The sequence below is a fragment of the Myotis yumanensis genome, unplaced genomic scaffold, assembly GCF_028538775.1.
Source record: "Myotis yumanensis isolate MYYU_CA2020_CCGP unplaced genomic scaffold, mMyoYum1.0.hap1 SCAF_10, whole genome shotgun sequence".
In the NCBI taxonomy this organism is placed as follows: Eukaryota; Metazoa; Chordata; class Mammalia; order Chiroptera; family Vespertilionidae; genus Myotis; species Myotis yumanensis.
Window position 1 is genome coordinate 9943557 of NW_027223761.1, and position 17430 is coordinate 9960986.

Here is a 17430-nt window from a genome sequence, read left to right on the forward strand (position 1 = left end):
CACACATGGGCCTGATATAGAAGGGAGGAGCAAAAGGCTGTGGCTGGTCCATTAGATTTCTGGACCTATGTTGCAGTCCAGTAGAGAGGATTACTTCTGTGTCATCCTAAATGGTCTGGCAGAAGCCATCATATATATTTAGAATGACCCAGAGGTAACACATAAAGAAATCAACTAAATGAGATCTTATCAACATGAATCAAAAAGGTATCAGAAATATCTGTTGGGTTCAAATTTTCCTCAAATGCTAGCTGGGACCATTCTAGCAACCCAACCCTCAGAGTTGACTCTGCTCACCTGCCAGGGTTTCTCCAAGTTTGCTTCGCTCTGGTCATGACACTGCCTTTGACAATGTCAAGTTAGTTACAATGAAGGCTAGAAAGAGCTTATGGAGCTTGAAGACTCAGCACCCAACGGCTTAGGAGAGTCCAGAACATCCATGCTTCAGGGAAGAGGGTGCTGCCAGGCAGTGTGTGAAATGTAGTGGTTTTTAGAAGTCATCTATGAATGATTGTCCTGAAGGATAGTTATCCTTTACTTGAAAGTTTCCCCATACTTGGAGCAAGGGGACTGCCAGGTCACAACTCACATTCCCACCAAAATAATTAACTGAAAGCAGCTGCACAGCGATGTGGGCACCTTTTTGACCAATACATGATTCACAGCAGGAAGGAAAACTTGTGCTATAAATCAAATGGTTCTGGGTATTTCTCCTGGTGCTTCACTTGAGGAATAGAGAAGTTGAAAGCCAGCAAAACCCTAGAGACCACAAATTCTTGGGCAAAATATTCAAGAAAAACAATCAAATTTGTGGAGTGGGTGGGTGGGGGAATCAGAATGAGAGTTTGCACATCATATGGACGAAAGAAGCAACTGATTGGCTCTTTCACTGTTAGACCTGTTGATTTCCAGCCATGTTAGACACAGAGTTAGATGATCTGGGACTCACGGAAGCTTGGGTTACATGATGCTTTAGAAAAATAAATGTGACAATCATACATGCAGGGCTCTGGTGTTCATTTTAAGAAATCGAGCATGCACTATCATATACAGGTCTCGATATCCATGAATGGGAAAGGTACCTTGCACTCATCTACTATGACAGAGTTGTGTGCGGCATAGACACATTGATTAGAGTTGCTTTCCCTATGGTTCTTCATGTCGTCATAAATGGACTGAGTCTTGGTCATTTCAATGTCTTCATGCGCTCGGTGCTGGGAGTCAATGGTATCCAGCTCAGACTTGGAGAGGTGATAGACAATCCCAGCCCCAAAAGAGTCACCCACAACATTGACTGACGTTCTCATCCTGTCCCTGGAGACAGAGAACAGAAAATGTTTAGTGAGGAAGCAGAATGCTATGGTAGTTGAGAGGTCAAGGTCTGGAACCAGAGACCTAGGGTTGAGTTCAGGCGTTACCTTTCCCTCTGCCTGGTCTCAGGCAAGTTGCTTAACCTTAATTCCCTGTTTGTCAGTTAGAGATAACAGGCATACTTCTCTTATAATCTTGTGTAAAAATTAAATGAGAAGATGTACATAAATTGTTTAGAAAATTGTCTGGTGAAAGGTAGGAACCCAAGAAACAATAGCAAAGAAAAAGGAGGAGGAGAAGGAGGGAAGGAATGATTAGAGGAAAATAACGTGCCCAGATCTCAGAATTAGTGCCCAGGCTCCAGACACTTCTAGCTGCATCCAGTATTCTTTTTTTTAATACTCACCTGAGGCTATTTCTCCACGGATTTTTGAGAGAGAGGGAAAGGCAGAGAGAAACACCGATGTGAGAGAAACACATCAATTGGTTGCCTCCTGCACTCACCCTGACCAGGGCTCGGGCTGGGAAGAAGCCTGCAACTGAGGTATATGCTCTTGACTAGAATCAAACCTGGGACCCTTCGGTCCGCAGGGTGACACTCTATCTACTGAGCCAAACTGGCTAGGGCTGCATCCAGTATTCTTGTTTTAAATTGTTCGTAAAAGACTCCACTTCAAAGATTACTTCTACTTATTTTATTTATGAATTCTACAGTAAAGAATAATGACCTATGAACGCCAATAATAGAAAATTCATGTTTTTGTAAGGATTGGAACTAACATTGCCTTTCCCCTCCACCCCAGGGTAACACACACATATACACAGACACAGCTGTTGGATAAGAAACTCAGCCACAATTTTCTTCCTTAACCAATAGTGTAATGATTATGCATCCTGGAAAAAACAAATTACTTTGTCTTGTTCTCTTTATTACCCTAAAATAATTAAATCTTCCCAAGTGCCTCTTGAACAAGAAACTGTTAAGAACAAACCTTTCTCAAATCTTGTTTTTCAAGTTCTGATTTAAAAAAAAAAATAGGATGGTTGATAACTCTCTCTTTTAGAAGATCAGCAACTGGAAAACTAATTAAGTTCTTAAGAGTAAGCTGCTCTCTCATCCATAAGTTCAAATGTTGATGAGACACTCAAAATCCTAGAGAGAAGAATGCTGGAAACATACACACACACACACACACACACACACACACACACACACACACACACACGGGAGTGGGGTCGAGGGAGGAAGGAAGAAGGATTTTCAGTAAAGGTTGTGGTGAGACATCTTAGTCCAAGTCAGGGAAAAAGCTGGTATTTGAATCCAAGTTAGGCTGCCTCCAGAGTCCATGCTTTTTCTTAACTACTATCAGGTATTTTTTTCCCCCTCATACCCTTATATTGGGGCTTCTTAGCAATCTGTACAAGTGCCTGATTTTGTGAATGACCTCAAGACTCCATCTTTATTCATGTTTTCAGGGAGAGATAGGAGCTAAGACAATGAGCTACAGAGAAGAGAAAAATAATACATGTGAAATCTAGGCAGTAAAAGCACTCAGGAGCATTCAGGATGTCTAATGAGAGGCAGAAAGTAAGAACTGACCAAATCATGTAAGGCTTTATCAGCCCAGTTTAGGAGTTACAACTTTATCCCAAGGCTAATGAGAATCCATTGAAGAGAAAGATCACCAATGTTCCATTCTGAAGAATGGACTGATGAAGGATAAGACAGAGCAAAGTCCACTTAGTGAAGAGGTGGTGGATATGAAGAAAGATGAATCTGAGAGAGATTTAGGAGACAGAATTACAGGACTTGAGAATTGATTGGTTATAGAGAATAAAAGAGAAAAGAGTCAAGGATTTCCTCAGGGTTCTGGTTTGGGCAGCCAGTGGACAGTGCTATCATATTTATGGGTCATAACTGATTGGGGTGGGAAAGATTCTGATGTCATACTGAGTGTGAAGGCCTTGACCCAGAAGAGGGGAGATGGCCCACAAATGGTTTGGAGTGTGGACTAAAGATCAAAAGGGATATGTGAGCTGCAGGTAGTGAATTAGAAGTCAACACCTAGAGCGGCCATGGGTGGATGCCAAGGGCATGTTTAGTGCAATCCTTGGAGAGAATGTAGAGTGAGAAGAGCAGACAACACTTAAGGAATGTGTGAAGGAACAAGAGTCAGAAAGTGAAAGGAAAGTAGAAGAGTTTGGGGGAATCTTGTTTCAAAAATAAGGGTGTGATGGACAATGCCCACTACTACCTAGAGCTCAGGTAACATAAGAAAAAGAAGTGTCTCTTGGTTGTAGTAACCCAGAGGCAAGTATTGACAGGCAAGGGCACCTTCAATACAGAGGCAGAGAGAGAAGTCAACTCTCCATAGGTGGTACATTGACCAAGAGGTGAGGAAGACATTACAGATAATCAACATATTCAGGAAGATGACTGAGAAGTTGAAGAGAAGGAATGGTAGATGGAGGGAGACGGAAGATAAAAGAATTTTTGCTTTGTCTTTGAGGCCACCAGGGGAATATCTGGCCAACTCTGGGGAAGTCCGACTCTGGCCAAAAGCAGGATATGGGAGTTCATGGTTCACATGTGGAAAATTCCTTCACAGGCCAATACTTTCATTTTCTCTTGCAACCTGCTCTGAGCATTTAGGAAACCCTGCTGACCTCAGGAGCTTTTAGGCTACTTGGTAAAGAGAATTTTAGAGCATTTGACGCTATCCTTGGGTCTGGATGCTGTGTCAGGACTGTGAGAAGGAGGAGAGATGAGAGCAGAATGTTTTATTGGATTGGATTCACGACAGATGACACAGCTTTTGGAGCCACCAGGAACCAAAGCCAAGAGAGGGATTTGAATAACCTGCTTCACGCTGAGGCACTGGGTCTGGGTCCCTGGAAGAAAAGCCAAGGTGTCTGTCTCTCCTGTCTGTCTCTTGATCTAAATCCTCTGGCAAGAGGACATGGACTTGTCTGAAAGTCCTGCTTCTCATAGAAGAACAGAGTCAGGGACGCAAAGTCACCCAATATTCATCTACTTCCTTCTATTGGGTCGAACCATATGAAATTGCCATTTTTATAAGTCCTATAATGTTTCATATGATTCAACTTAACATTCATACAAACAAGCCATCGTGCCTGCTACCCAGTGTGGCAGGGGGGTCACCTGAGGCCCCAGAGCTGAGAAGGCTGGCACAATTCTGGGAATCCAAGGGCTTAAGCCACTTGAGTTTGGGAAGGGAAGGAGAGGCCACAGAAGCACTGGCTGAGTGTGAATTTGGATTTGAGCCTGGATTGCCATTCTGGCTCCGGCAGGGCAAGTTACTTAGCCTTTCCCGCTCAGCTTTGTCCTTTGAAAAACAGAGAAAGCAATACCCACCTCCAAGAAAATAACTGCTTGTCATCTGAGAGGTCCTCTGCCAAACTCTGCATCTAAAAGACCTGGCATGGTACCTGACACAACGCAGTGCTCAACCCTGGCTGCTCATCATCATCATTGTTTATCATCATCATCATCATCATCATCATTATTCCAACTAATATCTTTTCCTCTTTTATTCCTCCACCAAGTCTTATACATTTCTTTTTTTTTACACTTAATACATTCTGTTGGGATTTTTTTTTTACCACATCTGTCCCCATTACTAAACTATAAGTTCTTTGAGGGCTGGTACCATGTTTTATCTCTGTAAGACATGGGCAGGTTCAGGGGAAGGGGACAGGCAGGTGTATGAAGGAGGCGGGGCGGGGGGGTAGATTGTTAGTTTAAGAGGGCAGATTAAGTCTAGAAAAATAACTGTTTGTTTGTTTAGTAAACATCAGTTGGATGCTTTGGTGGTGAAAAGTTAGGACTCTGGGAAAGACCTACAAAGAAGAGGGAGAGACAGAGAGCCAAGTGACCTCACCTATGGAAATGAGAGCAGTGTCCTGAGAGCTGGGGAAAGATGAGGAGACAGAGGGCAGGGGGGCCCAGCATGATGGGGAGAGACGGAGGCTGGGACTACACGTGAGTAGGAGAGATTCCCAGGGGAATGTAGGGAGAGATTCCAGGGGTGGGGAATGCTGAAGGATTTTCTTTTTCAAGAAAAGGGATGCCTAATATTAAACTTTTATATTTTTGTGCTACCTAAAATTATAAACAGTGATTACTTCAGAGAAACAAGGCTTGAGATTATAGGGGTGGAAAAACTGTCCCTCCTTCCCTTCTAGGTTCCTCGCTGGTCTAATGATTAAATGAACATAAAACAGATGAACAGGAAGAAAACAAGTTTAATTTTGTATATATGGGAGCCCCATAAAAATATGAGACTCCCAGCAGTCAAGCCACGAGGCTCATATACCATCCTGAGCTAAGGGTAAGGGCTGGGGCTGGAGTTTCAAAGGGAAGGAAGAGGATTCACAGGAAGATGAGAAGAACAGATGTTTGGTAAACAGATGTTTGCCCTGCCACACAGATTAGTCTCTTAGATAAAAAACCTTATCTCTGGTAAGAGCTCTCTTCCTGGTACAGGCCCCCTTTCTAAATTCTTTCAGCAGTTCAGGGGGAGGTAAAAAAGTTTTTCCTAAATCTGCTGGGTCTTGATTGCCTTCAACTAAAAATAATCCACATGCCAATTGGAACATTTCGGGGTGGCCTGTCCTGCTCTCCTTCATGATCCGATTGTAGGTGAAGGAGATTTTTTTCCTTTTTCATTTTATAACCTTTTGGAGATTTTCCCCTCCCCTTGTTTTTCAATGAGCATGTATTTCTCTGGTGAAACATTAAAGAATGGTTTTGCTGTGCAGAACAATCACCCTACTGCCCTGCAATTATACTGCATTGAATCAGGGATACTTTGTCAGAGGAGGGAAGTACTAAGTAGAAAAGGGTCACGGTCCATGCAGAGGTTGACAAAGACTGGAGATGAGGTAAGATGGAGGGGAAAAATGAGCAAAAGACTTCAGCCTAAGCCCTTGGGATGTTCAGAGATATGGTGAATGTAAGAATAGCTTTTCTTTTCCACCAGACGTGTGTGTGTGTGTGTGTGTGTGTGTGTGTGTGTGTGTGTGTGAGAGAGAGAGAGAGAGAGAGAGAGAGAGAGAGAGAGAGAGAGAGAAAGATTGTGTGCATGTATCAGAATAGGAAGTGAGAACCCAAATTGGCAGGCCTGGGACCCCCAAGGAACAACAGCCTGATCATCTGGGTTTGAACTCCAGGTTAGTCATTTAATATCCACTAAACTGGGATAGGTTACTTCTCTCTGAGCCTCAGTTTGCTCACCTGTAAAACAGGCACAATACTATTAGCTGCTTCAAAACTTGCTTCGACTTTTAAAGGAGTCCATGTAAAGTGCTTAGAACAATGTCTAACACTTAAGGAGCACTCACTAAAAATTAGCTAGCTGCCTGCGTCCCTCCCATCAGTTTTCATTGTATGGATGCGTGAGCTGTCAACTCTGTCAACTGGTGCTCAGAAAAGTACAGAGATGCTCGATTACCCACAATCGAGAACTCCTGCTCCCCTTCCCTGTCTCTAGACCATTGCTTCTGGAAGTGAGGTCCTGGACAGTATCATCAGCATCACCTGGGAACTTGTTATCAATGCCCATTCTTGGCCCCCCTATCCCCGCCCCCCGACCTTCTGAATCTCCAGGAGAGATTGGTGCGTGCTCAAGTTTGGGAATCATTGCTCTATCTCTTCCAGGGAGGGATGCTAACAGGGGAGAGTCACAGTATCCCCTGCAGGGTGGAGGCCCTTTAAGGCCTTCCTTATAAGTGCCATCTCAACTATATCCAAACTAGTAAAGGTGTCCCCGGAAATGACCTCACCAGCAGTCTCATATGATAGATGGGCCATTATTCCCTCAGCTTTCACTTTACTGTGGCTTTTCTTTTCCCACCTGTGGCCAGACCCAGGTATTTATCCCTTCTCCCTGGTACAGGCTCCCAGTTTTCACCCCATCCTGTCTCCTCACAGTAAGAGGGGTGTCAGCCAGGTCGCTGAAAAATATCTGCCAAGGATTCCTGACACAAAGAGTTTCCTGGACTCCGGGGAAGGTTCTAGTTTTACCAGCCCTGCCCATCCGGTGTTCCTAGGACTTGGGCACTTTTTGGGGCCCAGAATCTTGGTTTTCACCATGACATTTACAGAGCAGCTAGCCTGCCCTTTGGAAAGCGCCCAGGGCTTGGCGGGCAGTGATGGGGTGGCTGGTCTCCAGCAGTTGGCAAACAGCGTGGCACATTAAATGTCACTGCAGGCTTTGTTTGGTTTTAAATTGAAAAATTGCTAGAGTTATGAAAGCTTATCATTCTTGCCTAGAGGAACAAACATCCCACTCTACCCCGGAAATGAGCAGCCTCCCCCGATCTCAACTCATCCCCCTGCGTCACTCATACCCTAACGGGCACCCAACAGCCATGGAGTCCATGACTAAGAGCGTGTTTCCGGAACGTCTCTTGCTGCTGGGAAAGAATGCGGCACCATTACTAATTCAAAGCAGGTCTGACCTACCTACGCACAGACCCCTATGCACATTTTCCCAGGATCCTCTACCCTTCCTTTCTCTTCTCTTCTTAAAAGGAACATTCATGCTTTTTTTTTGTATACAAACATCCATCACCTGCAGAATCCTAGTCCGAGTCTAACAACTAGAAGGGCACTCAAGGGCACTGGGTCTAGACTCTGCTTTCGAAGTGATAAGTTACTGTTCCCTATACACATGATGAGGTCCAGAGAGTAAGCAACCTGCCCAAAGTCCAGAGAGTACGTGTAGAGCTCAGACCCCGGGCACATGTCTCTTTGCTTCTCTTCCCCTGATCACCAGAGAGCAGACCCCAGAACTTGAGGACAGCTCTTCATTCCCTCGTTCCTTTCCAGCCCAGCCTGGGACCAAATTTAGTGTCATCAATATAGTTAATCCCAATGTGTCATCATTTTTGTTGTTATTCAGCCAACTCCCTTCTGCTAGTGCATTTCAACCCTGGAGTGAGGACGCCCCACTCTCTATGCAAGTGTGAGCATGCGAGCACCTGTGGGGTGATCTGGGAGGACCCAGCCCTCCTTTTCCATTCGCTGGCATTTAGGTCAAAAGTAGGCAGGGTCTTGGATGGTTCATGATCTGAGTCTTATCCAACAGGCTTGACTGCCAAGAAGACCAGGCTCACAATGGCTGACCTCCTGGGACGAGAGAACTTGAATTCTAAAAGTGGCTGAGACCTTGATTGTACCCCATTTGTCCCTACTTAGGCTTTTTGTGTTGTTTTGTTTTGTTTGTTTTAATCCTGGGAAGAGGAAAAAAAACAGGTCAAACAAAAAATCCTCTGGTTAGCATGTAGAACCAGCCATGACCCTAATAGGTCTGTCTTCTCCAACCTTCCCAACTCTGGACCTCTCCACCTCAGCTTCCCACTGTTAGACCTGCTTGGTACTAACTAGGATGCTGTGTGGGCTGGGGTGCAGGGCCCTGACCTGGCCACACAAGCTTGCCTGTGCCTCAGGCGAGAGACCTGACCCTTCTGATTCCTGGTTGCCTCTGTGAAATACACACTAGGGCTATTAAGGAATTAATTGTCAACAGATGTGGAAAACGCTGTGGTACCCACAAATACAAGCTCCTTTTTTTCATTCCTGGATAACATTAGTGCATTTTTCCCCGAGTCAAAAGCATTTGCATTATAATGGGGGGAGGCAGGTTCTATAATAATAATTTTTAAAAGATGAATCTCTAACAGTGAATTTGGGGCCTCAGAAATAAGCCCAAGAAAAGACTAGGCAATGTCATCACAGTAAGCAAGGGCACTTGATGACAACACAGGTTTGAGAGGCTCAAGGGACAAAGAGGTGGAGGACTAAGTAAACAAAGTCACAGGAGAACTAGATGAGATTTTAATAACTCACTCTGTCTTTCCTCTTGTGTAGAGAGGGCCCTGGTTGTTATGTACGCAGCAATTCTGTGGTTGCATTTATTGAACACCTATTGTCCCCAAACCATTGCCAATGTTGTTATTTTCCCTTTGTCTTCCTCCCCAAATCCTACCCCACTCCTTTGTCTCCTTCAATTCTATTCTCCCTCAGTCCTTCTAACTATACCCCACCACCAGACCTCAGCTGCCCATGGATGCCTTGTCTGCAAATGTCATAAGAAAGGGGTTGTGACAGGGCTTGAAGAACAACCAAGCTAGCATGAGGCCCCTCCCCATCGCCACCACCTGGGAGAGATGGGCAGAGACAGATAAGAGTTAATTTCACATGCTCTTCACCTTCCCGCTAAAGGCATTTCCAGAGAATTTCTCTGGTGACAAAAGAATGAGTCAGGAAGATTCATAACTTTCCTTACAAATCTCCTGAGTTAAGGAGAATATGTCCAGGAAGCCACTTCTCATTTTAACCTAAACCTCCATGGCAGGCAAGTTTTATGGAGAGACCAGGCTATCTTCTAGTCTTCCCCGATGCCCTTCGTCCTTTCACCCACGGGCATGGTTCTCTCTTTAAAATATCACAGGGAGGAACTTATTTTAGCACCAGGAAACTCAAGTCCATAAAATGTGGCTTCTGGCTCTTAAAATCGATGCCAGTCCACGTCAGAAGAACTGCCACTGGCTTGTGGAGCAGTTTTTAAAATGTGTGCTTTGGCCACAGACCTCTGTGCCAGCCCTTGCCACTCTGTGCCTCTGACATCGAAGTCAATGGCACCAACCAGCCCCCATAATACAGCTCCAAGACTGGTCAGGAGGCACCTGTGTACAGCCCACAGAACATCAGAGCCCTAATTTGCCCTTAGCAAGGACTGATTATAATCTCCATATTGGGGACCATCTGGTTAGACTGGCCCACCTTTGTGAATGTGCAGGGCACGCCCTACACTAGGAAAATGTCCTTCACTGAGAAAGGTGCTGGACTATGTGTGCAGTCAAGTTCAAACTTCTCTTTAAGGATGTCCATCTTGCCTGACCTTTTGGCACTTCCTGCCTCACACCTTGTGCTCCAACGATACTAAACCACTCATTGGTCCCCGCAATGCCTCAGAGCCATTGTACGGGCTGCCCTGATTGGAATGTCCTGTTTCCCCTTCCATCTACCAGTATGTATACCTGGGCAACTTCTACCTACTAGTTGAGATTCAGCTCAACTATCACTGCCATTAGAAACTTAAATATGGTCATAATTATGAATGTGGTGGCCTCCAAAACCAAGCAGCCCTAGGGTCAAATCTCTGTTCATTTCCAAGTCACATTACCACCCTAAACCTCAGCTTCCTCATCTATAATTTGGGAGTAATACCACCAAACTTTCAGTTGTCAGAGGAAGATGTAAAGCGCTCAATTGAGTAGCTGGTATATAGTGAGCACTGAACTTCAGTAGCCATGCTCATTGTTTCCTGATCTCTTTGCTCTGCCTTCCCATCCTAGACTGGGTTGGTGCCTCTGTCACTATCCTTTTAATAACTCTATTGAAGAGTAATTCACATACAACACATGTAAATTTTCAATGCATTGTTTGACAAATGTAGACACCTATACACACCTATGCATATGGAACACTCTGTTACTCTTAAAGATTTCCTTGGGCCAACTTCCCAATTAATCCTCTAGCCCCTACCCCTGAGCTCAGGCAACCACGGATCCCTTTCTATTGCAAGGTATTATAATGCCTTTCAAAGAGCTTCATCTAGGAATCATATAGTATATACTCCTTTGTGCTTCATTCACTCAACATAATGGGTTGAGATCCTTTGCGTGCAGTAGTAGTTGGTTCCTTATTACTAAGCTTCTATCCTTGCATTATAATTTCTATCTGATTCCTCCACTAGACTGTGAGGCCCTCAAAGATTCAATCTTTTTTTTTCCCCTTTGGTTTCCAAATCAGCACTCAGTAAATGTTAGGGGTGGGGGAGTGAGGGAGTTGCAAAAAGGATCAGCTAAGCTCTTGGCTGCAACCTTGCATCTAGTTCACCCCTGGAGGCAGTATTCACGTCCCCAGAAGAACCCCGTGTGCAAACACTTACAGCAGCCAGTCCACAGCCACCAGCAGGCTGATGTCCTCCGTTGGCAGGCCCACGGCTGTCAAAATGAGGAGCATGGTGACCAGCCCAGCGCTGGGAATACTGGCTGCGCCGACACTTGCCAGTGTGGCCGTGAGGCTGTGAGAACAGAAAAGGTCAGGTCACGGGAGGAGAAAATGGCCTTGGCAAAACCATCTCTGGCAATTTTAAACTTTCATTTTCCTTGCAATCATAAATTCCCTTTTCTTCCCAAGAAATAGCAAAATCCAGAGTTCCAAGACCCATGAATTGGGGTCTATTTGGATTCTGCTTAACTGCAATGGAAACATAAATTCATGGGTGGGAGCCTTATCCCCATCATGATATTCAAGTAGCCTAGGCTAAAATAAAATAAGCGTGGCTTTAAAATCAGGTAAGGAAATATTAAAGAAGAAAAACAAGTCACTTTAATGCTCCCACAGGAAGACCACTGCATTCTGCTTACGCCTTTATGTCTCTGTGAGCACCAGAGACTTCTGGACTACGTGGCAAGAATCTGAGAAGACCATTGCCAATGTTAACATGAGACCTCAGAATAGCAAATATCCAGACCCAGTGGACATCGGGGGAACAAATCAACAGATTCCAAATGACATTAGGCTTCAGATGCCTGGACAGTTCATCATGGACTGGAAAATCCATTATTCAGACAGAGGGTGCCAAGAAATGATAATGAAATAACGGAAGGTTTCTTTTTGAGGCATCTCGTCATTTGCTTTCCAAGCAATGCCAAGGGCACACCCAGCACCATTTTGAAGTTATCTCTGGAAGAGGGGTTAATCTAGGCTTCATGCTCCCTGTGGAGACACCAGGGGCCTCTGCGGTCCAGCAAAGGGCAGTGACTTTGTCTCCTCCTTCCTAGATGCCATTTATAAAAGCTGTCATTTTGAAATGGAAAGATGTTTCTGAAAATACAGATTCCCAACTTGCTTTTGTGGGTGCTGGAAAGAAAGGGGGGGCTGATTTCTTTGCAGTAATAACATTCTAGAGTTTCCAGAGGAGCTCTGCCAGGCTCCTAAACTGGGGTAGCCAAGTCTAGACCATGAGTGTAACCAAGCACAGAATCCTGGGGTCTTCCAGTTGGGAGGGACCTGAATTTATCTAATCTCACCTATGAGGAAAGGAAAGCCCTGGGACATTTTGTGGTAAGCCTTATCCTTCCATACTGTCCTCCTTCCACACTTAGGCCTGTTACAGTAAAGACACCTTCCTTTGGAGGGATCTACAGAGCTCATCTGTGCTCTTCCCTGCCCCACCAATACGGTGTTGGTGTTAGGGTTTAGGGAACTCCATTTTCCCTGGACCCATCTGGGTCACAGGAAGTAGCAATGTGCTGTGATCATCATTGAAGGTTCTGGAATTGAACGACCTGGGTTCAAATCCCAGCTCTGCCACTTATTTACCACATGACTTTAGGCAACTGAAACTCTTTGTGTTTTGATTTACTTATTTGAGAAAAGGAGATAATCATGGGGTCTCACGCACGGGGTCCTCAGGAGCTAATAAATAAAAAGCACTTAGAAGATATTAAGCACATTATAACCCCCCCAATAAATGTCCAATATTATTCTTATTGGGAAATCTCCACAGGGTCAGGCTGCTTTGCAATGAAAACGTCCCTTAAACCCCAAGAGCTGGAAGGTGGGAATTCTCAGCTTCTTCCCTGACCAGGGAAGGGGAACTCCCCAAGTTCCAACCATCTTGGCCTCAGCCGTTTGCTTTACAACCCCAGCTGCTTCTGTTATGAGTCACTCTTACACATGCCTGTGCACTATGGCCACATTGTCTGGTTACCGCTTGGTTGTGTGGGACAAATTCTACAAAGAGAACACTTCCTGGCAGCTGGTTCCCCCTCAGTTCCTCCACCCCAATCATGTCCTCATGGGCTGAGTGTCCGTGCAATTCTAAGTCCTGTAGAAGCTCCCTGAGCAGTGAGCTCTCTTCCATTCCTTTGTCCCTTTTCCTGTCCTTCCTCTCCCTGGCTCACATCTCTAGGGCTGGTTCTTGGATGCTGTGCAAGGTACCTGCAGAACCTCAAGATAGCTCTGCAAGGTTCGTATGGTAGTACTTGCTCTCCAGCAGGAGATCATGGATCAATGGGTGGAGAAACATAGGGTCCCACAGCTCAGACATGGTCTGCTGGGATTTGAACACTCGCCTGCCTCATTCCAATGCCATGCTATACCTGCTGTCCCTTGATTCTCCCCACATTAAAAACTCTGAGTTAATGAATCCCAACCACTTGGCCACTGGTCCATTCTCCCATCTCTATGTTCTCATTTAATGGTGTGAACTTGATGGGCGGTGTGGTCGTCTTCAAGGCCAGGAACTCAGGGACCAGAAATCATCTTTGCTTGGCTCCAAAAGAAGGGGCTTCACTAAGGCACCCTTTTCATCTTTGAGTTTTAAAACAAGGGAGGCTGGCAGTCTCACATACAGTTAGGATATGATTTAAAAGGCCTGATACTTTGACCTGAAGCATGTCTTCCCTCACTATGTCGCGGTCATATTTTCTCTCATGTTCTAGGAGTATTATATTTCATTTAGTATCAATAACAGTAATAATACTGGTAGCTAACATTTATTGACAGGTGACTATGTACAAGGCACAATGCTCTCAACCTCCCTAGACTATGTGATTATTGTTCCCACTATACAGATGAGGAAACTGAGGCTCCTGTATAGTACTGCTATGAACTGAGTTATATCTCCCCCAAATTCATTTGTTGAAGCCCCACTCTCCAACGTGATGGGCTTTGGGGAGGTAATCAGGTCATGAGGGTGGAGCCCTTATGATGAAATTAGTGCCCTTGTAAGAGGAAACTTAAGAGGTCAGCTATTTCTGTCCACACATGAGGACAGACCATGTCGGCAAAAACAGCGAGGAGAAGGTCATATGCAAGCCAGGAAGAGGCATTCATCAGGAGCTGAATTTGCCAGCACCTTGATCTTGGACTTCCAGACCCAAGAACTATGAGAAATAAATTCTACTGTTTAGCCATCTAGTCTATGGTATTTTATTATAGCCCCCTAAGCTGACAGGGTGGTTGTGAGAATTGGATAAATTAATATAGGCAAGTAGGTGTGATCTTTAAGTTTATGGAGAAGCCATGTGTTTTTCATGACCTCTTGGGAAAGTGTTCTTTCTAAATTTTTTAAAATAATACATATGGTAACAATAGCTTTATTCAAAACAAACCTACTTGCTATTTATTTGTAATAAAATGTTTTATGTGGTATTGAGGAATCTCTTCCTTGCAGAATTTCATCATTTCATCCATCACCACCTGGAATGCTGAAGGGAGCATATTTTAATGAAAGAAAAACTAGATCCAGAGTCAGATAACGTTGGCCCCAGACACAGCCCTGCTTGCTCATTACTAATGACGTAGCCTTGGACAAATGTCCAAGCCCCTCGAAGCCTGTACCTCCTCATCTCTTTATACGAGCATAGGAATAACTGCCTTGCGACATCACAGGGTTGTTCAAGTTCAAATAATATCAAGTTTCCACAGCAATCTCATGCCCAACACAAGCAGAAGGCACTGGTATGAGCCTGCTTCTCCCCTGCTACAGTCTTTTCCCTCTGAGGCGGCCAATAATTCCTCTCCTGTGTTATTTCCTTCATCATTCTCCTGCCAGGAGAACTGAAATTCAAGTGGCCCCTGTCAAACGGAGTTAGTGTGGAAGGGGACAAGGTAAAAAGGTTGTTTTGGGGCTTCACCCCACCCACCTCACTCACCTCACGGTCACAATCTGGCCTCCATCCAGGACAACACCATTCATTTGGGCAATAAAGATGGCAGCCACTGCTTCATACAGGGCTGTACCGTCCATGTTAATGGTTGCTCCGACCGGGAGGACGAATCTGGTCACACGCTTGTCAATCCCCAGGTTTTCTTCCAGGCAACGGAAGGTGACAGGCAAAGTTCCGGCACTGAGGGACAGAGAGAGAGAGAAGGAGAGGGAAAAGGAGGGAGAGGGAGAGGGAAGGGTTAGGTCCACTGTAGAGAAGCAGAACAAAGAAACTGGAATGGCACCACCACGTTTTTGTTCTCCTGTTTCAGTTGAGCAACGTGACATGCAAAAAAGCAGTGTCTGGAGCCAAATTGAAAACGAGTAATTTGGAGGCTCAAATTCACTCTTATTAACGTGCTAATCAGCAGCAAAATATTTTCGTTGGTCCAGGGTTTTGAGATCTACTCAGAGCTGCAAGTTCTCTTTTTCCTTTGGTCACTATTTCCATCTTGGATTAATATTGAAGCCTTTAGTTAGAATGGAAGTGGGGGAAAGAGTCAGAAAAGAATCAGCTGTCAAGTGTGAAATGGAATGAGGAATTATTGAATGACCCATAATTTCATGTTAGAGGCACTGATTCCAACAAGATGACTACGTGGGTTGCGTCCAGCCCCTGGGAACTGCCCTGAGCTGAGCCTGCTAATATTGCAAAGGCTGGACAAACACAGTCAGCACCATTCAGCCCGAACCCAAGCTTCTAACTACTCACTGGGGACCCTCACAGGCATTCCAACTCCCTGATAAATGGCCAACTCTACAGTCTCTCCAACGACATAGGGCAGAGAAGCATGTACTTTGTAGCTAATCAAAGACCCACTATGGACTGACTTCACCCCCACTCCTCCCAGGCGTCACGGGGATTCGTGACCACATGACCCAGCTCTAAGGTCGGAATGCCTGACAAGGTCATGCATCTTCTAAAACGAGAGACCTATAGGATAAGGTTTACTGAAGGCCAGGATATTATTTCCATGTGAGTAGAAGTGCCTGGGAGGGGAGGTAGACTGGCTTCAAAATGTAAGTAACATGAAAAGCAATGCAGAATACTCAGAGTTCCCCCGGATTGCTTTGTGGTCTATTCTCTCGTGTGCTTTTTAAAAATATGTTTGTATTGATTTCAGAGAGGAAGGGATAGAGAGATAGGAACATCAGTGATGAGAGAGAATCATTGATTGGCTGCCTCCTGCATGCCCCACACTGGGGATCTGCCCACACCCCCTGGGCATGTGCCCTGACAGGGATTTGAACTGTGACCTCATGGTTCATAGGTTGATGCTCAGCCACTGAGCCATGTCAGCAGAGCCTCTTCTCTTGTTTTTTGTTTTTGTTTTTGTTTTTTTCTCTCCTGCATTTACATCCTTAGTCATAGTTCCTCCTTTTACTTTTTAGAATTAGGGCTCCAGCCAAGCCGCACAGTCACCTGTTGAGGGCTCAGTTTCTCAGGCAGTGGGAGAGGACCACCACCTTCAGAGAACCTACCTGAAATGCAGGTTCCATGGCCCGCTCCGAACCAAGGAAGTGGAAGCTGTAAAACTCAGGTCACCTAAACCTGCATCTTATCAAACCACTAACACACAAGCTCCTAATACCAACCTAGAGAAGCCAGAGTCATCTGGCTGGAATGTTCTTTGTGATTTCAGGTGAGGGGTCTGTCTCAGGCCCTCTCCTTGGTCTTAGGTAGGGAGAAGCAATAAACCCAGGGAGAGAAGATGGAGTCTGGCTCCATTCACAGGTGGGGGTGCCATGGTACCTGGCTTGCTGTCCCCACTGCTTTCATGAGAAGTTAGGGTCCCTTTCTTACCTGCACCTTCCCCACTCCACCCTTTCTGGGACCCCTTCGAAGGGTTGCCAGGACACCACGACTGGCCTGAAATGGCTGCCCAGCCATGGCTGGCAGCCAGGATTATCAATGGTATGACTCTGAGGACACGTTTGGGAGGACTGGAATATGTTAATTTGTATTATTTCATCTATGTTCCCAAAATGTCATCCAAGAGGTCCTTAGGTAATTAAACAGATTAGGGAAAATACTGATAAAGCATGAAGACATTCTCACTTTCTATATTGGACAGGCTTTGTGCCTTAACAATCCATATATACCCAACCAAGTCACACTGATTCCTGAGCATTTTAACTCTTTCCTGTCCTTCCACATCCAGACATTGTTTTTTGGCCTCCTGCCTCAATGGCTGATGACAGTCTTCAAATGTTGCTAATAATAACTATCAGATACTTGGGAGTTTTTCCCCAGGTTCGTTTTAACAGCGTGCACTGGAGTTGGAGGGAGGCAGAGAGGTGTGTCCCA

At 45.1% G+C, this 17430-nt stretch overlaps 1 protein-coding gene across 1 annotated transcript in view; it reads right to left on the reverse strand.

The window, feature by feature from the left end:
* SLC1A2 (solute carrier family 1 member 2) overlaps window positions 1-17430 on the reverse strand; it is a 106740-nt gene that overhangs the window by 12290 nt on the left and 77020 nt on the right. Inside the window, exons 8-10 of the mRNA XM_070427789.1 lie at window positions 15070-15264; window positions 11292-11426; window positions 1083-1314 (exon numbers count right to left, since the gene is read on the reverse strand). Coding sequence (XP_070283890.1) covers window positions 1083-1314; window positions 11292-11426; window positions 15070-15264 — 562 coding nt within the window. The remainder of the gene's footprint in view (window positions 1-1082; window positions 1315-11291; window positions 11427-15069; window positions 15265-17430) is intronic.